This window comes from Dipodomys spectabilis, unplaced genomic scaffold, assembly GCF_019054845.1.
Source record: "Dipodomys spectabilis isolate Male_0828 unplaced genomic scaffold, ASM1905484v1 ptg000066l, whole genome shotgun sequence".
Lineage (NCBI taxonomy): Eukaryota > Metazoa > Chordata > Mammalia > Rodentia > Heteromyidae > Dipodomys > Dipodomys spectabilis.
The window spans coordinates 12,243,701-12,271,167 of NW_024870743.1; the positions used below are offsets into that span (position 1 = coordinate 12,243,701).

The 27,467-nt window shown below is 39.2% G+C and overlaps 1 protein-coding gene across 14 annotated transcripts in view; it reads right to left on the minus strand.

The window, feature by feature from the left end:
• Window positions 1-1,276: 1,276 nt before the first annotated feature.
• Pum2 (pumilio RNA binding family member 2) overlaps window positions 1,277-27,467 on the minus strand; it is a 94,944-nt gene continuing 68,753 nt past the window's right edge. For 8 of the 14 annotated variants that reach the window (XM_042680816.1, XM_042680815.1, XM_042680814.1 and 5 more), the window contains 8 exons: window positions 18,127-18,394; window positions 15,495-15,624; window positions 12,783-12,917; window positions 11,248-11,385; window positions 10,060-10,185; window positions 9,741-9,862; window positions 8,261-8,453; window positions 1,277-4,397 (listed from right to left, as the gene is read on the minus strand). In XM_042680816.1, coding sequence (XP_042536750.1) covers window positions 4,266-4,397; window positions 8,261-8,453; window positions 9,741-9,862; window positions 10,060-10,185; window positions 11,248-11,385; window positions 12,783-12,917; window positions 15,495-15,624; window positions 18,127-18,394 — 1,244 coding nt within the window. In that variant the 3' untranslated portion in view covers window positions 1,277-4,265. The remainder of the gene's footprint in view (window positions 4,398-8,260; window positions 8,454-9,740; window positions 9,863-10,059; window positions 10,186-11,247; window positions 11,386-12,782; window positions 12,918-15,494; window positions 15,625-18,126; window positions 18,395-27,467) is intronic. The other 6 variants (XM_042680822.1, XM_042680820.1, XM_042680819.1 and 3 more) reach the window with 2 other exon arrangements.

The window sequence follows — 27,467 nt, forward strand, 5'->3', positions numbered from 1 at the left end:
AACATAAAAGCAACTAGAGAAATTGCCTACAGGGCACTGGAATTAGCTCCTGCACAAGCCATCCTGGAGCGAGTTAGGGTTCCAGTCCCCAGGTTCTGTGAACAGGGCAGAGCTCTCCCCAGCAAGTCACAGCTCCTTCCTGTTGAAATAACTTCTCTGAATGTCTGGAATGGGGAGACCCTAGCTCAGGCCTAACTGGAGTCCTGGCAGGTTAGGCAGAGAAGACAGTCAACAATCCTAGGAGTCTGTCCACCTCCTTCAAAACAAAAGCAAAAGAGTGGGCTGGGAAGTTGGCTCAGTGGCAGAGCGTTTGCCTTGCATGCCTAAGGCCCTGGGTTCGATTCCTCAGCACCACATACGCAAAAAGAAAAAAGCCAGAAGTGGTGCTGTGGCTCAAGTGGTAGAGTGTTAGCCTTGAGTTGAAGAGCTGAGGGACAGCGCCCAGGCCCAGAGTTCAGGCCCCACGACCGGATCCAAAAACAAAAAACAAAAGAGTTTCCTGACAAAATATGTCTAGGCAAATTAGTTTGGCAAGTGAGGGGGATGGCAGAGGTGGTACTGCCTTTTACTAAATGAAATTAGAGATAATTCAAATTGGGAGAATCCTAGTTCAAGATCAAGGGGGAAAAGTGAGACCCCACCTCATCCAATAAAAACTTGGGTGTGGTGGCACACACATCATCTCATTTATGAGGAAACTAAGTAGGAGGACCTCTGATCAGACTTGTCCAGGGAAAAAGTGAGAGCTTATTCCCCAAATAACTGGGAACACGGCTCAAGTGGTACAGTGCAGTACTTGGCTACCAAGTCCACGGCTCTAAGTATCTGGTAGCGCAGTACTGCCACCTCCCACCCCCTAGGCAAATGAGACAGGGAATGGAATGGGTAAATGGAATTCACATAGGTTGTGAAGTAGGTTTCAGGTATCTTTTGAATTACTTAATGTGAAACCAGGGTACAGATGAGGGCACTAGAGCTAAGTTATACACATGTCCACAAGAGTTAGAAATAGGAAGGCACATTTTAATTCCAGAAATAAATGGGGGAGGGGGGAGTGGGGCGGGGGAGGGTTGGGAGAGGCAGAGGCAGAACTGAAGCTTGAATTCAGAGCCACATGTTTGGTTGGCTTTCTTGCTCAAGCTGGTGTTCTATCACTTACACTATGCTTCTAGACCAGATTTTTCTGATTAACTGGAGAGCCTTACACTTTTCTGCCTAGACTGGCTTTGAACCTCAGTCCTCAGGCCTACTGAGTAGCTAGGATTACAGACAGATGTAAACTAGCAGTGTCCAGATACACTTTTATTTGCCTTTAAACAATATTGCCTCAAGTTCACATGGAAAGGAGGTCCTTGTCTGTATGAAAAGGTATGTGATAAACTTGAATGGGAATCTTAATAATTCAGGTATAGAGGGATACTTTATCTAGAGAAAAACACAAGACCAGGTTTATTTCATACAATGTTATTCACACATTTTTCATTTTCTAATTTATACATAATATACAAAGAAGTGAAGATAACATTTCATTTGAACCAATAAGAGGCAGGACTTAGACAAGCTGGTCCAGAAACAATCCATACCAAAAAGAGACGCTCAAGAGTAAAGCCTAAGTAGGACTGCCCACATTTCTTTATTCTGAAATGTCAAATATGACCCAAGTTCCATGCCAACATACTAAAGGGGGAGTCAGGGGTGGGCACAAAAAGTGGCAGACCATAAAATGTCTACAAGAACAGGTATTTCTCTAGAATATGCAGGTAAGATCAGGAGGGCTGGGTTGTTAGTGCTAGAAAAGACCTCAAGGAGAGGGACTGGGTTCCAAATGGAACATTCTCTAGGACTTGTGATTTTCTAAAGTTGTAGCAGGAACTGTCCGTGCCAACTGGAGGTAAAGGATGAAGGCAAATTAGGATAAGTGGACTTTTATAGGACAGTTTTGATGCTGAAACCATGGGCTGATACTGGGAAGAAATCTTAAGATGGGCCAAGATAGTCTAAGTCTGGCAATACAAAGCAGGAAGCAGTGGAAGAGCAGTTTTCTAAGGAGGAAGGACTTGGGGGTGAAGGAGTACTGCAACTATGACAAGGACATGTGGATGAACCAGTGTGACTGAGAAAGATCAGGTGACTGAATTTAATGGCCTCACCAGGGAATGTTGGGTTAAGAAAACTAGAATAACTCAACATAAAACATGAGAAGTATTCCTGGCACCTCAAATTTCATGCCGTTATTTTAAGGTTCATGATATGAACAATTAAGTAATAAAACCATTATATTCAATATTGTGCTCAGAAGGTATCTTTTCTTCTGCAGACTTCTGGTTAAAAAAAAATCCCTTCCAAGTTCAACTGACAGAGAGGGCATGTTCATTTTAGTTTTTTTAGCACTAAACGTAAGTGGGCCAACATAATGTTTATACAAAATACTGACTTCAACAAAAATACAAAGCACTTTCTTTATCTTCCAGAAACTGAATATACAAAGCAAGTTTTTTTTCCAAAATATTTTCATAGGCAAAGGATTAAAAATGATTTTAATTATACACATATGGTCACAATTTTGCCTTAAAAAGATTGTTGGGAAATGTACATAAGGCCGCTTGTAAATGTACATCATGTTACTGTCCAGAGGAAAAAAAAAGTTATCATACAGATTTGCTCTTACTTGGGTGTAGGCTATTCAAAAATACAGTACTCTTCTGTACAAAGAAAAAAAAAGTCACATCACATTTGATAAGATGGAAAAAGCATTGGCCTCCATGGTTACCAAGTATATCAGTCCAATACTTTCTATTATGCACAATACCCTGACTTCAATTGAAAGTGACCCATCCTAGCATGTCCATTATTAAGAGTCAATGACTATGTTATGAAACAAAATGTTTCTCACAATAATAAAAAGAAAGCTGGTTCATACTTTTGAAACCATATAAAGATAAAAAACTTTTTAAAAAATCACTTTTGATTTGGAGAAATAAATTTACATTATACAACACTATATTGCCAGGCCAAAGAGGGCAGGGACATAAATGTACACTAAAATGCAAATGTTTCCCAAAGAGATAAAACAAATTCAATTTACAGCATGAAGGTTTACAAAATGTACACCTGTACAACCAAGGAAAGCATCACTACTAAATTAGCAAGGCTTTTATAATGAACATTGAAACAAGATTTGCTTTCAAAGTGTAAACTTACATCTAATACTACACACACAATGCATATATTTATAGGAAGCAAAAAAAGCTATCTGAATATGTAGTCATGCTTAAATGCTGAGCTATCCAACTCACTTTTCAGTGGCCCCTTTTCATCTCTTAACTGGTTCCTAACTTTCTGTATCTACTATGAAAAAGCAAAATAAAGCTCAACACTTCCTCAACATGTATTTGTAATTCTATAAGGAAAAACAAAATACAAATTTTTACTCTTTCTCATTATAAACCAAACTGAAAAGTTAATACAAACTAACTTTTCATTTAGCCCACTTTATTGAATGGAAGTGTCACCATGATTTTGTTTTTTCTAACTCTCACAATTACATATTTAAGTATATACAATACTTCTGTACATCGCCAGCGACATTATAGGGCAGTATCTGTATTAAAACCACATCCACTGTAAATAATGTTCTTTTTATCTCAAATCATTTTTATCTTACTTGCTGAGTTTTTATTTGCATGATAGTTTGTGAATTACCAAAATACAACTTAACTTTCTTTTTAAAATATTAATAATATTTATGCAGTTGATTGTTAATCTGTTATAAAAGGCTTCACGCAAAGGAAAAAAAATAAGGACTATAATTCTATATACATCTCTATAAACCTGTTGTGCTATGGGGTCATAGACCTACCAGACTGCAAGCCAGTTTATTAAAAGAATACTGTACTTTTTCCTTTAAAAACTATTTTTGTGACTTTACAAGGTAAAAATTTACAAAATATGTGACAGCTTTTTTTTTTTTTTGATACAGTTACATCATATACAGGCTTCTGTGCTTTGCCAGCAATCCAATCTGATAGGTCTCCATTCAGGGCTGAGTATCATTTATAGTTCACCACCCCACCCCCCAAATATACACAAGAACCTTAAAAAATTTACAAATGGATGAATAAAGTCAATAAATAGTTTTGCTTTAAAAAAAATTGAAGATCCATAGTTGAGTTGTGTTTTGATAATTCACACACAAAAAAAAAACAACAACAAAACCTCCATTTTTTTTTCTCCACATGGTTAAACCATCTTCTTTCTGTTTTCCTTTATAGCATTCCATTTGGTGGTCCTCCAATAGGCCCCAGATCTGGGCTATTTTTCAAATAATATTTTTCCAACTTGGCCAGTATATGCTTCCCATATGTGTATTTGCGCAAAGTAGTGATGTGAGGTCGAATCTGTAAAACAAACAACCTGCTTAGGAAATCTTAAGTTTCTTAATTCTCTATAAAGCACATTCAAATCTGGACAATTCAAAGGAATGACTGCTTATTTAAAAATTCAAACATAAAGCTATTTTCTTCTGAAAGCAATTCTGATTCACTCAGTCTCTCCCAATGTATGCACTTAAAGTTGTTCAATGAATTAACAAATCACTACTTTTATGGGGGGTGCAAGCAGGGGGAGAAGTAGGGGGAAGGAGGGAGTCTTGGGACTTGAACTCACCCTGTGTGCTATGCCTAAGCAAATTTTTGCTCTAGGCTAGCACTTTGCCACTTGAGCTACAGCTCCACTTCCAGCTTTTTTTTGTGCTAATTGGAGAGCCTCCTGAGCCAGGCACAGGTAGCCCATGACTGTAATCCTAGCTACTCAGAAGGCTGAGATATGAGGACTGCAGTTTGAAGATAGCCTAGGCAGGAAAAGTCCATGAGACTCCTATTTCTTTTTTTTTGGTCAGTCATGGGGCTTAACTATGGGCTTGGGTGCTGTCCCTCAGCCCTTCAGCTCAATGTGAGTGCTCTACCACTTGAGCCACAGTGCCACTCCTGGATTTCTTCTGGTGGTTAACTGGTAATAAGAGTTTGCGGACTTTCTTGCCCAGGCCGACTTTGAACTGCTATCCTCAAATCTCAGCCTCCTGAGTAGCTATAATCACAAGCGTGAGCCACCAATGCCCATCTGAGACTCTTTATTTCCAATAAACTACTCACAAAAAGCTGGAAGTGGGGCTGTAGCTCAAGTGGTAGAGTGCTAGTCTTGAGCACAAAGAGGCTTAAAGACAGGGCCCAGGCTATGAGTTCAAGGCTCAGGACAAGGATGGGCCGGGGGGAGGGGGGCGGGGTGTTGAGGAGAAGAAGAGAGAACGGGAAAGGAGTTTCCTGGACTTTCCTGCCTGGGCTGGCTTTAAATTGTGATCCTCAGATCTCAACATCCTGCTAGGAATTACAGGCAGGAGCCATGGTGGCTGGCACCAATCATTCCATCCATCCATCCATTCATTTAGGTCCGGTCGTGGGGGTCTGAACTCTGGGACAGGCCCTCAGCTCTTCAGCTCAAGGCTAGTGCTCTACCACTTGAGCCACAACGCCACTTCCAGCTTTTTTCTTTTTGCTTATGTGGTGAGGAATCGAACCCACCTTCCCAGTCAATCATTACTTTTAATTAAGTCACACCCAGAACATCACAAGCCAGGACAGGGGCTGGGAAGGTGGCTCAGTGGTAGAGTGCTTGCCTCACATGCATAAAGCCCTGGGTTCAATTCCTCAGCACCACATAAGAAGAACAAGCCAGAAGTGGCGCTGTGGCTCAAGTGGTAGAGTGTTCACCTTGAGCTGAAGAGCTGAGGGACAGCGCCCAGGCCAAGTTCAGGCCCCATGACCGACACAGACATAGACACACACAAGTAATACCTATACACAACGGAATTTTACACACCCATTGCAGAGAAATAGATGTACCTAGAACAAATCATTTCAACTGAGAAGGTAGCCAAGCTCAGAGACAAAAACGATGAGTCCCTCTTATATGCAGAAGCTAGGTCTAATGTACACTAAAACATGATAAATTATACAGGACTCTAGACATTCATACAGTGAGACAAAGGAGGATATTCTTAGTCTTTTTTTTTTTTTTTGGTCCGGTTGTGAGGCCTGAACTCTGGGCCTGAGCACTGTCCCTCAGCTCTTCAGCTCAAGGCTAGTGCCCTACCACTTGAGCCACAGCACCACTTCTGGTTTTTTTTCTTTTTGCTTATGTGGTGCTGAGGAATTGAACCCAGGGCCTCAGGCATGCAAGGCAAGCGCTCTACCACTGAGCCAACTTCTCAGCCCCAGGAGGATATTCTTAGGAGAGAGCACAAAGGCATGATGCCTATGTGCATCTGATCATATAAAAACATTTACCGAAATGAACTCAAGGAAATGGAAGCAAGGTTTTATTTTTGCTGCTAGTTTTTCTTATTAAAACTATTTACATAATCTATCCTATCAAAAATTTGTGTATGTATACTTGTGTGTATGTGTATGCGTGCGTGTGTATGCATGCACTAGTCCTGGGACATGAATTCAGGGCCTGGGTACTGTCTTTGAGCTGCTTTGCTCAAGGATAGCACTCATCTCTTGAGCCACAGTTCCGTCAGATGTCAGTGACTCTTGCCTGTAATCCTTACTATTCAAGAGGCTGAAAGACTATAGTTTATAGCTCAAAACCAGCCTGGGTAGCAAAGTTGTGAGACTCTCATCTCCAATTAACAACCCCCTGGAAAAAAAGCCAGAAGTGGTAGAATTCTAGCCTTGAGCCAAAAATCCATGCCTGTAATCCTAGTTACTCAGGAGGCTGAGATCTGCTTCACAGCCAGCCCAGGCAGGCAAGTCTGTGTGACTCATATCTCCAATAAACCACCAAAACTAAAAGTGGTGCTGTGGCACTCAAGTAGTAGAGCGCTAGCCTTGAGATGGGGCGTGGCGGGGGAGATGTGGGTAGGGAAAAATTGGGTTAGAATGTTGAAAGAGATGACTACTGATAAAGATATTGTATTCATAAACTGTTTTGTTAAATGCCAACTCTTGTACAAATACAAATATTTAAAGATAATAAAAGATCTTTCTAGAACTATAACATTTATTACTGTAGTGGGAAAATCTTATTACAATCTAAAATCAATGTTAACTCATATACGACAGCAAGATAACTGTACTTTAACATAGGGAGAGAAACTAATGCTTAACCATATGTAAACAGATGAGAAATGAACATGGTTTTATCGAAAAGATTATAAACTTAAGAAATGGACAAAGAAAATTAACTAGTTTTCATTTTTTAATCCAATGATAACATATATGGGGAAATCAACACCTATAAAGTTAAATGTGTAGTCAAAAATCATAGAGCCGGGTGCTGGTGGCTCACACCTATAATCCTAACTACTCAGGAGGCTGAGATTTGAGGATTTCGGTTCAAAGCCAGCCTGGGCAGGAAAGTCTTTATTGAGACTTTTTTTTTTAATTGTGAAAATACCGTACAGAGGGGTTACAATTACATGGGCAAGGTAATGAGTACATTTCTTTCTTTCTTTTTTTTTTTGTCGGTTGTGGAGCCTGAACTCTGGGCCTGGGTGCTGTCCCTGAGCTCTTCAGCTCAAGGCTAGCACTCTACCACTTGAGTCACAGCGCCACTTCTGGCTTTTTCTTCTTATGTGGTGCTGAGGAATCGAACCCAGGGCCTCATGCATGCAAGGCAAGCACTCCACCACTGGGCCATCTTCCCAGCCCATGAGTACATTTCTTATCAAGCATTGTTGCCTCCTCCTTTGTTTCCCCTTCCCATCTCCTCTCTCCACCTCTCCCCACTTTGTAAAGTTTGTTTTTCCACATAACGTCTCGTGCATCTCATTGTTGCAATGGGTCCACCTGTATCCCGATTTAAACAATTTGCTTTTTCCCTTCCCCTCCACAAAGTATACCAACATCAAATACAGTGAAAACAGGGGTTATATCATGGGGGAGAGACATAGAAAGCAACAAAGAAATCATCTTATAAATGTGTTAGAAACAACTGCAAGAAAGAAAAAACATCTGAATCCTTATGTTGGGGTTCATTTCACCTAACATCAACTTATCTGACCGTATCTGTCTTTGAGACTCTTATCTCCAATAAACTACCAGAAAACTGGAAGCGTTGCTGTGATTCAAAATAGTAGAGTACTAGCCTTGAGCTAAAGAACTGACGGACAGCGTCCAGGCCCAGAGTTCAAGCCCCACAACCAACAAAAAAAGAAAAGAAAAAGAAAAAAGTCATAGAAATGATCTTCTGTACACCTTACCTTGTGCATGACTATCTTTCTTTGAGCAGGTTCAGCCATGTCGATCATCTTCTGAACCACATAGTTGGCATACTGGTCCTTCATCATGGTGTATAAGGCACTGTGAGGACCATCATTCTGGCAGCAAACTTCATCAATCAGCAAAGCTCTCTCAGCACGGGAGGCATGAGTAACACATTTTTCTACTACATTGCTAAAAGTTAAAAATATATACAAATACAAACAAACAAACAACAACAACAACAAAAAAAACAACTTAGCCAGGGGCTGGTGCTCACACTTGTAATCCTAGCTACTCAGGAGTCTGAGATTTGAAGACATGGTTCAAAGCCAGCCCAGGCAGGAAAGTCTGTGAGACTCTTATCTCCAATTAATCACCAGAAAACCGGAAGTGGTGCTGTGGCTCAAGTGGTAGAGCACTCACCTTGAGCTGAAGAGCTCAGGGACAGTGGCCTATGCCAAGTTCAAGCCCCATAACGGACAAAAAATAAAATAAAACAAAAAAACAAATGGTTATCAGAAGACAACCCTAACTATGGCCTTTTTACAATTATAATTCAAACAGTAAAACCAGGACACCAATAAAGTCTAACTCTAAAAAAATATGTACTAATTGTATTCGTATTACTTTCCTAGTTCTTTTTTTTTTTTTTTGGGGGGGGGGGGGGGGGGGGGGAAGAAGGAGGATGCCAGTCCTGGGACCTGAACTCAGGAAGGTCCTGGGCACTGTCCCTGAGTTGCTTTTGCTCAAAGCCAGCATTCTACCACTTGAGCCACAGCACTACTTTCAGCCTTTTCTGTTTATGTAGTGCTAAGGAATCGAACCAGGGCTTCACGCAAGCACAGAAACACATTCCCAGCCTTCGTTTTTTTTTTTTTGTCAGTCGTGGGGCCTGAACTCTGGGCCTGGGCGCTGTCCCTCAGCTCTTAAGCTCAAGGCTAGCACTCTACCACTTGAGCATCAGCCCCACATCTGGCTCTTTCTGGTTATGTGGTGCTGAGAAATTGAACCCAGAGCCTCATGCATGCAAGGCAAGCACTTTACCACTGAGCCACCTTTCCAGCCCCTCCCAGCCTTCTTTACTAGTCAAAGACCATTATCTCTTAAATACAAATTCAAAAATGGAATACAGGTGGGTAGAACCATTATCTTACTCAAATTTCCAGCTTTTTGGTGGTTAATTGGAGGTAAGAGTCTCATGGACTTTTCGTGCCAGGCCCAGCTTTGAACCATGATTCCTAAATCTCAGCCTTTTGAGTAGCTAGGATTACAGGTGTGAGCCACTGATGTCTGGAAAGTTGTTGATACAAGGGCTTGCTAAGTTTACTCAGGTTGGTCTCCAACGTATAGACTCAAGTGATTCTTCTGCCTCCGTTTTTAGAGTGGCTGGAACTTTGTGAATCATGATATGTGGTTATTCTTTCAATATAATATTCTACATGAGGAGATGAGAGAAATAACCCTCTGAATAAGAAATACCTGGCAAATTTGTGTTGACTCAGGGCTAAGACCTTTCCTCTGATTTCCCCAACAATTTTGCTCTTGTCTTCAGGTCGACCGTGTTCCAATACATGCTGAATAACATAATTGCCATACTGATCCTATGGAAAGATTTAAAAGTTACTTCTATCAGTTATTCCTTAAGAATGATTATTTAAAACATGTTAATAAGTTGTTTAAAAATCAATCAGTATAAGTAGCCACATGGAAATCAGTAAGCTTTTTTACATTAGTAATTAAAAAAAAAAAAGCAATTCCATAAGTATACAAACATTTCAAATTATTAAGAGACCTATACCTGTACCAACTGCTCTGTATGTTGGTGAAGCTCTTCTAAGATAGGCAACGTCTGCTCTGCGGTGCAATGCTCTAGGATACGCTGAATTACTCTGCAGCCGTAAGGATGAGTTGAAAGCACAAATACCTTAAAACAGAAGAATTAAAACTTGCATTTTGTCTTTTCATTAAGAGTTTTGAGCCGGGCGCTAGTGGCTCACGCCTGTAAACCTAGCTACTCAGGAGGCTGAGATCTGAGGAACGCGGTTCAAAGCCAGCCCGGGCAGGAAAGACCGTGAGACTCCATCTCCAATAAACCACCAGAAAACCGGAAGTGGCGCTGTAGCTCAAGTGGTAGAGCGCTGGCCTTGTGCTGAAGAGCTGAGGGACAGCACTCAGGCCCAGAGTTCAAGCTCCACAACCGACAAAAAAAAAAAAAAAAAGAGTTTTGAGTGTTTCTCCCATGAAATTGGAAAAATATTGTGGTTTAAAATTCTAATGATTACCTCATTATTATTTTTTACCTTCTTTCTTCTTTTTTGGGTGTTGCCAGTCCTGGGGATTGAACTCAGGGCCTGGGCATTGGCCCTGAGCTGCTTCTAACTATCTACCACTTAAGCCATAGCACCATTTGTGGTTTTTTTCTGTGATTTATTGGAGATAGGTATCTCACAGACTTTCCTGCCCTGGCTGGCTTTGAACAGCGATCCTCAGATCTCAGTCTCCACAGTAGCTAGGATTACATAGTGTGAGCCACTGGTGCCCTGCCTTTATTTCTTATTATGAATGAAAACACCTATTTCTACATTTTTCAGTTTCAACGAAGTGAAGGCATCTATCTATGGTTGTATGAAGCACAGAAATTCTTTGTTTTTTTTTTTTTTTTTTGTCGGCCGTGGGGCTTGAACTCTGAGCCTGGGCGCTGTCCCTCAGCTCTTCAGCTCAAGGCAAGCGCTCTACCACTTGAGCTACAGCGCCACGTCCATTCTTTGTTTTTAAAGACCAAGTCTTAATCTCAGTATGTATCTCAGGCTGACCTAAACTCTCCATCTTCCTGCCTCAGTCTTCCAAGTGCTGGGATTACATTACCACATCAACTCACATTTGCTATCTTGGCTTCTATTTTTACATGAAAGTGCTAGGTATTATAAGAAATAAAGGTTTAAATTATATAATATTTAGCAAATTAGAAGCTAAAAATCAATCTTACTTGTCCTTTGAAAGCATCAATGATGAACTGTAGTGACTGTGGCTGAACACATTCAATACATTTTTGAACAACATGGTTTCCATTCTGATCTTTCACACATTTGAGTACATGTCCATCTAATTCCTTTACCATTTCACTCTGCAAAGAAGAAGATGCCATTTAAATAATCACCCCATTAAACAATTTAACAAAATAAAAATACTGAGACAAAAACCAAAGGACCCTCAAAAATATATTCTGCTAAATTTAAGAAGTCTGATGGGAGATAGTTATAGCCTGATTCCTGTTGTGACTTTTAATATTTTGGCGGTACTGGGGTTTGCATTTAGTCCTGAACTTGGCTCAGCTGGACCTCACAGCAACATTTAAATTCAATAAATAATTTACTTCATATGGTTCATCATTGATACAATGATCTGTACAACTTATAAGAGTAATAAAAAATTCTGTGGAAGAATGGTGCACATATGCTCAGTGTAAATGCATTCATGTTTTAATAATCTTTAAAATATTTCTCAAAGAACTTATAACTACTCTTATCATGAAAGTTTCTTATTAAATCAACTTATACCATAGATGTTCATATCTAAGCTAAAATGAACTGAATTATATATAAGCCTAAAACATGGTAACCTAAAAATCTAAGAATAAACGTCACAATTATACATTAAAAGTTAGCCCAATGCTTTATGTTCTCAAATATCAAAGACATTTAGGCTATCTTTAATCTATACTACTTTGTAACTTGTGGCAGAGAAATTCTAAGCCTTTATATGACCAAATTTGATTTTTCTCCATTGTTGATATACCTTCAATTACTCCCAAACTTAGGTTTTCTTCTAGAAGAGTAATTGTGTTTTTTCGTAATATGATTAATGTACATATACACAACGTACACACACATTCCACCAACACCATTATTGTTCTTTTATTATAAGGGATTAAACTCAGGACCTCATGTGTGCTTGACAGGAAACCTATCCTTGAGCCATGTCCCTGAGCCTTTCTGCTCAAGGATAGTGCTCTACAACTTGGGTCACAGCTCTACTTCCCGTCTTTGGTGGCTTACTGGAGATAAAGGTCTTAGACTTTCCTGCTTAGGCTGGCCTCGAACTGTGATCCTCAGATCTCAGCCTCCTGAGTAGCTAGAATTAACAGGAGTGAGCCACCACCGCGTGGCTGGAGCTTTTTTTTTTTGGTCAGTTGTGTGGCTTGAACTCAGGGTCTGGGCACTGTCCCCGAGTGCTTTTGCTTAAGGTTGTTGCTCTACCACTTAGAGCCAAACTTTGCTTACAGTTTTTGAGTGGCTAATTGGAGATAAGAGCTTCGCAGGGACTTTTCTGTCCAGGCTGGCTTCGGACTGCAATCCCTAGAGATCTCAGATCCCTGAGTAGCTAGGATTACAGATGTGAGCCACTGGATCATGTGCAGATTTTTGAAAAAAGGATTTTAGTCTTGTTGTAGAAATCTGATTATTTTAAGTTAAAAAGGTAATAGTTTAAAATTGGAAGTTTAAACTTCTTTTCTTAACTTACAATTACCTGCTGGTCAGAAGAAATGGACTCTAATGCTTTCTGAATAACACGGCAGCCATACATCTGCAAAGCTAAAGGCAGAACATGACCACGAATACGAGTAGCCAAAGCTAATTTTTGATCCAAATTCCCAAACTGAAAGAAAAAAAATTGATATGAACATGAAGTAATTACATATTAACTTGTTTTTTTTTTTTTTTTTCTTTTGGTCCGGTCGTGGGGCCTCAGCTCTGGGCCTGGGCGCTGTCCCTCAGCTCTTCAACTCAAGGCTAGCGCTCTACCACTTGAGCCACAGCGCCACTTCTGGCTTTTTCTGCTTATGTGGTGTTGAGGAATCGAACCCAGGGCCTCAGGCATGCAAGGCAAGCGCTCTACCACTGAGCCACCTTCCCAGCCAGCCCCGAAACTAAAGTTCTGAACCTTGTTTTATTTATTTAATAAATTCTGAGACAAGGTCCTGATTAAGGTATTCAAGCTGGCCTCCAACTAATCCTACTGCCACTGGACTCTGCCCTGCAAGTAGATAGGATTATAGTTGCTTAGCCACCTTCTAAAGTAACAGCCTCTTTAATATCATCATTTCTATATAATAACGTGCAACTCCATCTTTGATGGATGTTTTTTATTTTATGGGTTTTTTTTTTGGTGGTTATGGGGCTTGAACTTGGGAGTCTGGGCACTGTCTTAGTCTCCTGAGCAGCCAGGATTACAGGCGTGAGCCACCAGTGACTATGTCTTTTGATATACATATAAATTTAAATATATATCTTTTGAGGAATAGTTAGGCTGATGACCTAGAAACTAGAAATTAGGCAACTACAATTCAAAAAAAAGACTACAGCAATATTCATTAATATGCTCACTTAAGATTTACTCCAACTTTCCACTTTTTTTTTGGTGTCCTGGGGCTTGAAGTCAGGGCCTGGGTGCTGTCCCTGAGCTTTTTTTGCTCAAGGCTGGTACTCTATCACTTGAACCACAATTCCACTTCTGAATTTTTATGAGTAGTTTATTGGAGATAAGAGTCACGTGGACTTTTCTGCCTGGGCTGGCTTCAAACTGCAATCCTCAGATCTCAGTGTCCTGAGTAGCGAGGATTACAGCCATGAGCTACTGGTGCCTAACAGTAATATGTAAAATTTAAAACTGTAATAGATTAATATGTAATATATACCATAAAATATGCTTGAGTAGTAGCTCGAGTAGTCTTGGAATTTGTTATATAATCCCAGGCTGGACTGAACTCATGATCCTCCTGACTGAACCTTCTTCTAAGTGCTGACAATACAGCCATATTATACCTTGTCCAACCATTTTAATCACTTTTAAGTGTTAATTATATCCACATTGGTTTGTGAAGTCATCACCACAATCTACTGTTGTATCTATTGGACAGAGCCAGCTAGGCTGTATTTATTCAGTAATAGCTTCCCTTATCTCCCAGTCTCTGGTAAACTCTAATCTATGTTACCTAATCTATGTTATGTATTATGAATGTGTTGTTGTAGATCTTTTACAAACAGGTGGAAACTTACAATGTTGGCCTTTTCTTGTATCTGGTTTACTGTTTCAAAGATTCATCTATGTTATATTCATGTGTCAGAATTGTATTGCTTTTTGAGGCATGAATAGCCTATCTATTCATTTTTCTGTGGATGAACAGTGCAATGAACACTCATGTTCAAGTTCCTGTTTTGTTTTGTTTTTTTCTTCCTCTGTGCATCCCCCTTCAGTGCCAGCAGCTGACAGATCGAGGGCAGGCAATGGTTTGGGACCACAGACTGCTCTGGCATGGGACCAAGTTCTTGTTTTTAATTCTGTTGGGCATGTTACTTTCAAGTAGATATGCTGGGTTTGTTAACTATGTTTAATTTTCTACAGTAGTGTTTTATAGTCACACCAGCAAAGGATGAAGCTTCTAATTTCCTTAAATCCTCAATCGTATTTTCATGCTCATTCACTTACTAATTTTTTTGTGCCAGTATTGGGGCTTGAACTCAGGGACTGGGTTCTGTTGCAAGTTTTTCATTCAAGGCTGGTGCTTTATCATTTGAAACAGTTCCACTTTGAGCTATTTTGGTAGTTAATTGGAGATAAGATCATAGATTTTCCTGCCTGGGGGCTGGCTGTGAACTAGGATCCTCAGATCTCAGCCTCGTGAGTAGCTAGAATTATAGGCATGAGCCACTGGCATCTAGCTATTTCCATTAAAAAAAACTGTGGCCATCTTACTAGGTATGAAGTATCTCACTGTGGTTTTGACTTATACTTCTCTAATTATTAAAAATGCACAGTATCAAACTGGGCGGAGACTTTATCTCCAATAAATTACCAAATTAAAAAAAAAAGTAAGAGGAGCTATGGCCCAAGTATAAGAGTGCTAGCCTTGAACAAAAAGGCTCATGGACATTGCCCCAGCCCTGAGTTCATACACACACACACACACACAAGAAGTCCAGTGTCTTCCCATTGTTCACTACCTATTTGTATCATATACTATGATATGGGAGTTCAACTTCTTCATCTAGATGTCTTTTTGTTACAAAATTTAGGAATTTCTTTGTATATTACAGATATAAATTCTTAATCAGATATATGATTTATATTTTCTCAGTTATATGTATTTTCATACAAAAATGACTATTAAAACCAAGATACAGAGATATTACTTAGCACAAATAGATTAATATACCAATACCCACATATGCTTACCTCAAAAAACTTTTGTATAACGTAGTTCCCAAAAACATCTGTCATTAATTGATAGGCTGCCTGTAGAATTTCATTAAATACCATTTGTCGCTCAGCTGGAGTAGCTCTCTCTAGCTTTTGCTGTATGAATCTATTTAGAAAGAAAGAAATGTAGGGGGGGAAAAAGAAACCTGTTGAAATTGTTTTTAGAAAGGGGGAAAGAGTAATAAGGGAGAAAGAAGGGGGGCAGTAAATTTCATTGGGGGTACATGTATGTACAATTGATATACGATACTTAAAGAAGTTGGAGAACTTGGTAATCTTTGTTTCTTTTTCTTTGGGAACAGGGAAATGTAATAGAGCCCTGACTACACTTGCAACTGTTGATCCTCTTTCCACATGCCTTTGTGGTAAATTGCAGGTATATATTACACTTGGCAAAACTTGTTATTTCTTGAATATTACACTTTCACGTAAGTACAAAATTATTTTTAGAAATCAAGACACTTTATAAGTGGACAGAGAAAAGCCACAAAGCATTTCTAACATCTAACATAAAATTACTAGTAAGTGACAAAAACTCTGTGCAAGAGGCTAGATTATATTGTTATATTTCATGAAAAGGAAATTACTTGGTTATTCAAAAATATACAAATTACCATATTTTAGGAACATAAAAAAATCATTAAGCACAAATTTTTAGAGTAGCGAATCTTAGTGATAGATTTAAGTTCATTTGTACTCTTTAAAACTTCTGGCTAAAGAGAGATAAAATCTATATGCAACTATTAAAAAAAAATAAAACTTGCACTTTTGCTCAAAGGTAGAGCTCCACACTTTGAGTGAGGTAGAACACCATTTCTGGTTTTCAGGTGGTTAATTAGAGAAAGGAGTCACGAGGATTTTCTTGCCTAGGTTGGCTTGAACCACAACACTCAGATCCCAGCCTCCTGAGTAGCTAGGATTACAGGTGTTAAGTCACTAGTGCCCAACTGTTTAAGATGGTTAAATTCAATAAACATGGGCTGGGAAGGTGGCTCAGTGGTAAAACGCTTGCCTTGCATGCATTAGGCCCTGAGTTCGATTCCTAAGCACCACATAAGCAAAAAGAAAAAAGCCGGAAGTGGCGCTGTGGCTCAAGTGGTAGAGCGCTAGCCTTGAGCTGAAGAGCTGAGGGACAGCGCCCAGGTCCAGAGTTCAGGCCCCATGACTGGACTCCCCCCCCTCCCCCCAATTCAATAAATATGTACAACACATGAACAGAATCAAGGACAAAACCTCATGAACTTAAGAGGTATAGAGAAAGTCTTTGAGAAAATTCAACATCCTTTCATGAATTAACAAGGAATAGAAAAAACATACCTGAATATACAGAAGAGTATGTATGGCAAACCTATAACCAAACCCATGCTAAACAGGGAAAATGTGAAACAATCTCCATTAAAGTCAGGAACAAAAGCAAAATGTCCCTAACATACTTAATGTAAATATATACCAAATTTTCCTATAAAAATGTGAAATTTTTTCTAGAATAAAGACCTGCAGGTCATTGCAAAAAAAAAAAAAAAAGGGGGGGGGGGAATTTTCAATTTAAATCAAGCCACACTGAAAACTAATCTAATAATGTAAACAGAAGTATTTCGCTTTTTTGAAGAACAATTTAAACTTTTGGCTGCTGTGGGGCTTGAACTCCAGGCCTGGGCACAGTCCTTGAGTTCTTTTGCTCAAGGCTAGTGTTTTAACATTTTGAGCCACAGTACCATGTCCAGTTTTCTGGTAGTTAACTGCCTAGGCTGGTTCTGAACTGCAATTCTCAGATCTCAGCCTCCTGAGTAGCTAGGATTATAGATGTCAACTACTGGTGCCCAACTTGTGCTATCCCCTTTGCCCCTCTTTTTCTTTTTAAAATTGAACACAAACTACCCATCAGAGACACTAATTAAGTTTACAGATAAAACTCAGAGCTGATGTAATAAAAATACCGAATAAAGATATTGCAGCCAGGCACTGGTAGCTCATATCTGTAATCCTTGTTACTCAGGAGGCTGAGATCTGAGGATCACAGTTCAAAGCCAGCCCGGGCAGAAAAGTCTGTGAGACTCTTATCTCCAATAAACCACTAGAAAACTGGAAGTGGCACTGTGGCTCAAGCAGTAGAGCGCTCACCTTGAACTGAAGAGCACAGGGATAACGCCCAGGCCCAGAGTTCAAGCTCCACGACTGACAAAAAAAAAAAAAAGCTTCCAATATTAATGTAGATTATTAGCTGAGCATATGTGTAAGTAAAATATATAGTAGCAATTTTCAAAAGAAAAAAGGGGGCCAGTCACTATGGCTCAAGCCATTATCCTGGTTACTTGTGAGACACAAACAGGAGGTTCAAGGCCATCTGGTCGAAGAAAAATTCAAGAGATTCCATCTCAACTAATGGCTGAGTGAGTACAGTCATCAATGTCTGCCAGCCTCAGCATAAAGTGAGTTTCTATCTCAGAACAGGCAAGCTTAGGTGCAGGAGGTACGGCCCTGGGGTAGAGCATCTGCCTACTAAGCTTGAGTGTGGGAGGCCCAGAATTCAATTACCACTGCTCCCCTCACCCCTAGTAAAGCAAAAATGAAAAACAAGTAAAATAGATTATGGATCATTATTACTTACCTTGAACCATGCTGGTCTTGAGAAAACTCAACAATATGTCCAATCAAGTCTCTAAGTTGAAGGTTTGGGAAGCGGTTGTTTCTGAAGTCTTCTAATAATCTACTTCGGCCAGAAGGCATAATATCAGACCTATTATACCGAAGCCGAGATGGAGGAAAGAGCTGGCTGCTGGAGCTAAATAAACTGGAAGTGTTTGAAGCACTTCGATATTTTGCTTCTGCTCCAGGTGCTGCAGAGATATATCGACCACTACCATTTGTCAGTCCTCCTAGAACAAAGCAGCTATGCTTAGTAAGCATTTTTTTCATGAAGTTACTCTCAAGAGTCACAAATGCAGTCAGTAACAAAGTATTTTCCCCATTAATTTCTATTTTTGATGACAGAAAAGTGAACTCGGAAGGAAACATCTCACACACATACTTAATGTATGTAGCTATTACTAAAAAGAAAAAAAAAAAAGCAGTAAAAAAATACCTTCATATTTGTTCCTGAAAACTTAGATAAAAAGTAATTAAAGGATCTAACGTCTTACTCATTTCAATACCAGAATCCTAAAATAACCAACAAAACTTTGTTACATTGACAAGCAAGCACATTATTATAAGTGGCTAGTAAATTTAGATTTGAATCCACTGAAACTGTCTGAATAAAATTCATTTGCAGGCTGAGGATGTAACTTAGTGATAGAGCAGTTTACTCGGATGGATCGGTTCTGGGTTTGATCCTTACCAACATGGGGGAAACTTTATTTGCAGTGTTTATAGATTAACACTGACAGTTCAGACTACCTGAAAAATACACTGCCAAATAAACTCTAGGAAATGGAAACAAGAGGTTTGTTTTCTTTGTTGTTTAAAAAAATACACTGCCATGTATGTTTTTATGTTAAGGCAAACTGTTTCTAAGTGAACTCATTCATGTTTCAAACATGAACAAAAACCCACACTAAGTCTGTTATAGATTTTTAAAGCCTTTAAAATTAAGTAAAAATGTTCTACTATTTTGCAGATTAGAAACTATACATAACTTATTCCAGGAGCCTTAATCAATTAGGGCAAATGAATTAAAAAAACCTCGAACTTACATATTACTCTACTAAAAAAATTAAAGGGCAGTCAATAGAAACTAAACCAAAAAAAATCAAGTAGGAATTATTTTCATTGTAATAACAGTTTAAAAGAACTTGACAGTGTCCTTTTAAAAAAGAAAAATATAAAGACAATTATAAAATGCAGCTTTAGTAGGGAAAATAAATCCATTATCAGCTTTTTGCTATTATATACCAACTCAACATAAAAGTAATGCTACAGTCAGGCCACTGGGTAGAGATGATCCAAAGGACACACTGTCAGTGCAAAGCTATATAGATATTAAAAGTAAAAAGGAACTCTAAGGACAAGGAGCAGCACAAGTTTTAATCCTGAAGTTTCAAGAGTGTTAGAGCATTCTTCTTTCATCCTTGTCTCTATTATCCTACATTTTTCTTCCTCACATTCATTATACAGTATATTGTTTGTTCTGAATACATCTGTGTTATTGGCCCCAATGTAAAAGCCATCAATCAGATCACATGCTGGATACTTAGTGCCTAGAAAGATGTCTGCCAGATTGTATGTAGGTACCCAATATATATCTACTGAGTGACAATAAAAAGACAATAAATACTTTATGTAACATCAACTGCCAAAGGTATTATTCTAGAATGACTTGTTAATAGTATCACTAACAAGTCCTCATGTTTGTTCCAGTTCTGTGTAACTATTTCAGTACCACAGATGTACAAAGTGTAAGCTTTAATTCAGTCTTAGATACTTCTAGATCCTATTATTTCTGTGTATATAATTCTGAATTTTTAACAGCTGGTCATCATTTGGTTCTTCAAATATGGTATTCTCTACCTCTCTACTAATTTTGTAGGAGTGTTTAGTTTATCGTTCTAATCTGGTTTTTACACATCTTCTTTCAAAGGCTATTTTGATTATTATTTCATGCTAAAAACAGATGGCATAATGCTACCATATACACTCAATTATTTAACCTGGTCTCAAAATTTTATAAGTACTCTAATGTTTTACTCCTACCTTATGTCAACTACATCTAGGCAGGTCTTCAATCTATTCTGTCAGCTTCCAACACCCAACCTGTGATGCATCTACTGTTTGGCAGTCGTCTAATAATGCTTTAAAACTGCTTTGGACTTTTAAAAAGCTTACATTTTTAGTTCTAAAATAGTGATTCACAGTCCCATCTACAAAAAAGAATTTTACCCAGGATAGGGTATTTTCCTTTCCCAATAAATTAAGTAAGTGTAACTTATAAAATAAACTACACACTTTCAAGGAAGTCACCCAAAATCTGTAAGAAATACGCTTACAGAATGGCTTTATTACTCTTAAAATTTTTTCAAGGTAATAAAAAGAATCCAAGATTAAAGAGCTACAGTCTCCGGGACTCTTTAGCCTGGGCTGCTGAACCATGATCCTCCAGGTCTCAGCTGCATCGTAGTACTGGTGGAAGCCATCAATCAGAGCATAGCACATAATTGTGTGCTGCTGCCACTGTAAGCTGTTTACATAGGTTGATTTTTTTTTTTCTGTCTTAGTCCCAGGGATTGAATTTGGGGCTTCTTGTTCCTGCTTGGCTGTTTTTGCTTCCAAATGGTGATGTACAACTTGGGGCATACCTCCAAACTAGGTTGTGGGGCTAGAACTCAGGGCCTGGGCGCTGTACAAGAGTAGACTCTACCACTTGAGCCACAGTGCCACTTCTAGTTTTTGAGTGGTTAATTGGGGATTAGAGTCTCACCGACTTTTCTGCCCAGGCTGGCTTTGAACCACGATCCTCAGATCGCAAGTCTCCCGAGTAGCTAAGATTGATTATATGCATGAGCCACCAGTTCTTGACCCAGCTTTTTTTTTTAATTGTTCATTTTTTGGTGGTACTGGGGTTAAAACTCAAGGCCTTAAGTTTGTTAGGCAGGCACTCTAACATGTAGCCACACCTCCAGCCTCCAGCTTTTTTTTTTTTAAACTGGTTAAATTGCAGGTAAGAATCTTGAGGACATTTCGGCTAGAGCTGGCTTAGAACCTCAACCACAGCCTTTTCTAGTATTACAGGTTTTACCATCAGCATTTGGCTGACATAGGCCTACTTCAAATTTGTTACAATAACTTAATGAAGATAAATACCATATAATTTTACTAGTAGAAATAATTTTTAAAGTTTTCATTATCTTATCTGAAAGATGTTTTAGAATTCTTCTCTATTAAATATCATAAATTAAAACCATTATTGAAAAATATTGGGGAAAATGGGAGAAAAATAATTTAGGAAGAAAACAGCATAAACAAATATTACTATTTTTTTTTTTTGGGGTTGCTCATGGGGCTTGAACTCTGGGCTTGGGCGCTGTCCCTGCGTTCTTCAGCTCAAGGTGAGCACTCTACTCTTGAGCCACGGTGCCACTTCCAGTTTTCCGGTGGTTAAGTGGAGATTAAGAGTCTCAGGGATGTTCCTGCCCGGGCTGGCTTTGGAAACGGTAATCCTCAGATCTCAGCCTCCTGAGTAGCTAGGATTATAGGCATGAGGCACCCGCATCTGGCTTCAGTCCCTTTCTTTAGGTTCACACTTGATGCCTGAGCCAGCCCAGGATTTAATCCTATTTGTGCTTTCTTTTGTTACTGAGGATGACAGGTATGTGCCACTTTGCCCAGCCATCGAATGACATGGAGTCTACAGACCTTTTATGCCTGGCCTGGCACTGAAATACAATCCTTTCACCTCAGCCTCTCAAGTAGCTAGGATGACCACTACTAGGTTAAGCAGCTAGGATGAACAACTGTGCCCATCTGGATAATTTTATTGAAAAAAAATTCAAGTAGATTTGAGGGCCTTAGAAAGGGAATACAACCACATAAAAGATACTAATGTTTTGTAAGATAAGGATGTAATAAGCTTAACATATATATGATTATGATTGTAGCAAGAATCAATAGTATTGAATGGGTGTATGGAGAGTTGGGCTATAGTTCTGTGATACAAGGCTCACAAATTCCTAGCCACTTTAAAAAAAAGGTTTGTGTGGCAGGAAAAGTAGGTGGGAAAAGTATAAACTGAGGGCACTCCCTTTCATGGCATTAACTTGTTATATCCTCGTTCAGAGAAGTCCAAGGTTCATAAAGCCTAAAGCATATAGTTCTTTCAGTTTGCCTCACCCCCATTAGGGCTCAAACTCATCACATTGTATGTCAGAGGCAGGTCATCTAAAGCTCAGCCATAATGCCAACTTCATGTCACTTTTCAAAAGTGGAATATTTTTGGCACATTCACAGTAGACTTTAGCAGTCATGGATAATCAGACTGGCCTCTACACATCTACTATCTGAAAGTTTCTTGGCATTCGTGGGCAAACCAAAAGTTGAGAAATGGCAAAGACATTTCAGAACAGTACTTTTAAATATGTACACAAGTCACCTTGGATGGCACATGTTTCCAAATACTCAAGTTGACAGAATATGACTGTGAGAGCTCGTCATTCAGCAATTTATTATTTTGTTGAGGAAGAAAAACAATTGTCATCATTCAACTTTTTTTTTTTGGTCAGTCATGGGGCTTGAACTTGGGGTGTGGGTACTCTCCATGAGCTCTTTTGCTCAAGGCTAGAACTATCACTTTGAGTCACAGCATCATTTTCAGTTTTCTGGTGGTTAACTGAGATAAGTCTAGCTTTTCCTGCCCAGGATGGTTTTGAGCTATTATAGGCTTGAGCAACCAGCACCTGGCTTTTAAGTTTATATCCAGATATTAATATGTCCTTGTTATTTCTTTGTTCCGGTTTTCTTTTAAAGGCAAAGTATTACTTGAATATTTGGTATCATTTTTATGATAAACTGAATAAAATGCCTTACTATGTTCTGTCCTCCAAAAGTTATTATACTAGATACTCTACAATTTAATATTTAGTCCATTTCACTTTCATGTATGAATAGTTTATGGCTTGAATATAACAATAAACAAAAATGTACTAAGGCATTTAAGGTGTGATTAGCTTCTAATTATCCATTTTGCAAGTGGCTTAAGATGCTGTACTTTAAGGTAGATGATCAAATTTGAACTGTGTCCCTCCCTCCAAAGTATGTTCAAGTTCCAATCTCTACTACCTGTGAACATGATTGTAAATTTGGAAAGACGTTTTGAATTTGATCAAGTTAAAAATAAAGTCAGTAGAGCCAGACGCCACAGGCTCACATCTGTAATCCTGCTAGATAGAAAGCTGAGATCTGAGGGCTCAAAGTAAGCCTGGGCAGGAAAGTCTGTGAGATACTTGTCTCCAAATAATCAAAAAAGCTGGAAGTGGAGGTGTGGCTCCAGTGGTAGAGTGCTAGTCTTAAGTGAAAAACACTACTTCAGGGACAGTGCCCAGGCTCTGAGTTCAAGCCCCAGGACTAGCACAACAACAAAAGTCATTAGAGGGGTTCTAATCCAGTGATTGGTGTCAATATAAGAGGAAAATTTAGACAAATCACACTTAAGGAGAAAGTCCAAAGTGGAATAAAGAGTTATGCATCTACAAGCCAACAGAAAACTATCAGAAGCTAGGAAACTGTCCTCTAGAGTCTTCACATCATGGCCATACTTAACATTCATTTCAGACTTCTAGCCTTTAGAACCCCCGTATACAAGCCGGGAGCCAGTGGCTCAGGTCTGTAATCCTAGCTAATCAGGAGGCTGAGATTGAGGATCACGGTTCAAAGCCAGGCAGGAAAGTGCATGAGAGTCTTTTTTCTTTTTTTTTTTGGTTGTCCTGGGGCTTGAACTCTGGGCCTGGGCGCTGTCCCTCAGCTCTTCAGCTCAAGGCGAGCGCTCTACCACTTGAGCTACAGCGCCACTTCCGGTTTCCTGGTGGTTTATTGGAGATAGGAGTCTCACGGTCTCTCCTGCCCGGGCTGGCTTTGAACCGCGATCCTCAGATCTCAGCCTCCTGAGTAGCTAGGATTACAGGCGTGAGTCACCAGCACCCGGCGAGGCGAGAGTCTTATCTTCAATTAATCACCAGAAAACCAGAAGTGGCACTGTGGCTCAAGTGGTAGCTTACATGCCTTGAGCTGAAAAGCTCAGGGACAGCGCCTAGGGTCAGAGTTCAAACCCCACGACCAACGGGGAAAAAAAAAAAGAGAGAGAACTGCAGAATACGTTTCTGTTGCTTTAAACCACCTAGCTAATAGTTTTCAAGTTCTGTGATAATTTTTATAGTGGCCCTAGTAAACGAATATAAATGCTATTCCTGTTTTTTTCCTCTTTTAAAGAAAATCAATTATACATTAGCTAGAATGTTACATATATTTGTAAATACATAGGACATGCACACAAATGGTGAAAGATGAAGAAAAGGAAAACAGAAATGTCCTTGTAATTAAAATTGCAATAAGGCAATTATTTATTTCCAGACTAATATATAAATGGCTCAAATGTTTTTCATTTTTCCTCACATTAACTTTTTTATGTATACACAATAAAGTATAAATTTTTATTTATGATTTTATTTTTTTGGGTCCGGTTGTGGGGCTTGAACTCTGGCCTTGGGCACTGTCCCTCAGCTCTTCAGCTCAAGGCTAACGCTCTACCACTTGAGCCACAACGTCACTTCCGGCTTTTTTCTTTTTGCTTATGTTGTGCTGAGGAATCGAACTCAGGGCCTCAGAGGCATGCAAGGCAAGCGCTCTACCACTGAGCCATCTTCCCAGCCCCTTACTTATGATTTTAAAGGCAAGTATGAACTACTATTTTATAATGCTTCATGGTAAAGTCATTAGTGCTATGAGAGAAACAAACCTCCATTTAACCTGATAATGTTTAAACAAACATTTTAGGAAATGCAACAAATTATTGCATTTTTATGTCTGAATAATTATAGTCTGCTTTTTTAATATGACATTCTTAAAAATATACCTAGAAAATTAAGTTATATACATATAAAACACAAGCAGCTTTTATTATTAACTACATATGTGCTATACACAGACAGCAATATTTTATTAGGGGAAAGACTGAGGCTACAATGAGTTCAAAAACTAAAGTGAAGGGGCTGGGAAGGTGGCTCAGTGGTAGAGCGCTTGCCCTGCATGCATGAGGCCCTGGGTTTGATTCCTCAGCACCACATAAACAAAAAGAAAAAAAGCTGGAAGTGGCGCTGTGGCTCAAGTGGTAGAGCCTTGAGCCTTGAGCTGAGGGACAGGCCCCATGACTGGACTCCCTCCCCCCCCCCCCCCCAAAAAAAAACTAAAGCGAAGGCAAGGTGCTGGTGGCTCACGCCTGTAATCCTAGCTATTCAGGAAGCTGAGATCTGAGGATTGTGGTTCAAAGCCAGCCCGGGCAGGAAAGTCCATGAAACTCTTACCTCCAATAAACCACTAGAAAACCGGAAGTGGTGCTGTGGCTCAAGCAGTAGAGCGCTCACCTTGAGCTGAAGAGTGCAAGGACAGTGTTCAGACCTAGAGTCCAAGCCCCATGACCAACAACAAAAAACTAAAGTGATCCTATTTTTAAGTATAATTGTCCATATTACTTTGATAGGCTAACATAAGAAGCATAAATGTTACATTAACTGTTTAAATTTTATAATATATAAGCAAAACATCAGCTACAGCCTTAATCTTAAAGATCTATAATACAAAATAAAGGGTTATAGTTTTCCATTTTGTTTATAATTTTTTTTAGCATCGAGTACTTTAACTTGAATGAACAAATGCATGCATGCATGTACATTATAAATGCATGAATATATTTTTGTGTGCAAGGGAGAAATAATCACTACAGGAGATACTTTATAATCTGTTTCCGATTACCAGAGGCCTTTACAGACCAAATATTAATGTATAAACTATTATTATATATACTAGACTTGAGTCTCTATTACACATCAGTTTTTATGAATAACCTAGCTTTGTCAATCTGACTAATTTATTAAAGGTAAGTTTCAAAACTGCCTGAATTCTAGCTCATGTAAAAAACTGACTCCTGGGGCGGGGGGAGGCTGGGAAGGGATGTGAAGGGCAAACAAAGGAGGAGACTGCAATGCTTGATAAGAAATGTACTCATTATCTTGCCCATGTAATTGTAACCCCTCTGTACAGTATGTTCACAAAAAATAAAAAAAAAATTAAAAAAAGAAAAACTGACTCCTTCTATGAATAATGAAGATTCCATGAGACACGAAAACATCCCCTTCTTATTACCTCTCAGCCCAAATAATAATGAGTAAGCTTTTACTTGTTGCTTAATATGAACAATGGACAAAAGTCAATTTCATCTGAATTATCATTCTTTTTTGAGTGCAGTCTTGAGGCTTGAAATGAGGGCCTGGACATTGTTTCTAATATTCTTTTGCTCAAAGCTAGCACTCTACCACTTGAAACACAGCTCTACTTCTGGCTTCTTTGGTAGTTTATTGGAGAGAAAGGAGTCTCACACACTTTCTTGTCTGCGTTGCCTTTCAACCATAATCCTGGTATTTCAGCCTCCTGAGTAGCTAGGATTATAGGTCCAAGCCACTAGCATCTGTCTCAGATTTTTATCTTATATATGATTACTAGTAAGAATTTATGCAATTTTGAAATCATAAAACACACACACACACACACACACACACAAACACGCACACTGATACTGATGCTCAGGGACTCATGCTCTCAACTTGGCTTTGTTGCTCAAGGTTGGCATTTTACCACTTCATTTCTGGCTTTTTGCTTTTAATTAGAGATGAGTCTCTTAGATTTGTCTGCCTGAGTTGGCCTTGAATCATAATCCTCAGATCTCAACCTCCTGGGTAGGAAGGATTATAGGGGTGAGCGATTAGTTACTGATATTTTCTCTTGATGGGTCTGTTATGTATAGAATCGCTGAACTAGAAAGGTACTGTGAAAGATGTACCTAACTCTGAAAACTCATACATATAAAATACATGGCCAAACCAAAACCAATCTCCCATAATTGTGTTACAAACGTTATTTTCACAGTACACTATAGTTACATATGTCTAACACAAAAATGTATATGTGAACTCTACAAATTTTTGGAAGCAAGTATGATGCTATCAGTAAAAAAAAAAAAATTCAAGCCAGGCATGGGTGGCGCCTGTAATCCTAGCTACTTAGGAGGCTGAGATCTGAGAATCGAGGTTCAAAGCCAACATGGGCAGGAAGTCTGTGAAACTCTTTTCTCCAATAAAACCACCAAAAAAACCCAGAAGTAGCGCTGTAGCTGAAGTGGTAGAACGCTCGCCTTGAGCTGAAGAGCTGAGGGAAAGCGCCCAAGCCCAGAGTTCAAGACCCACGACTGACCAA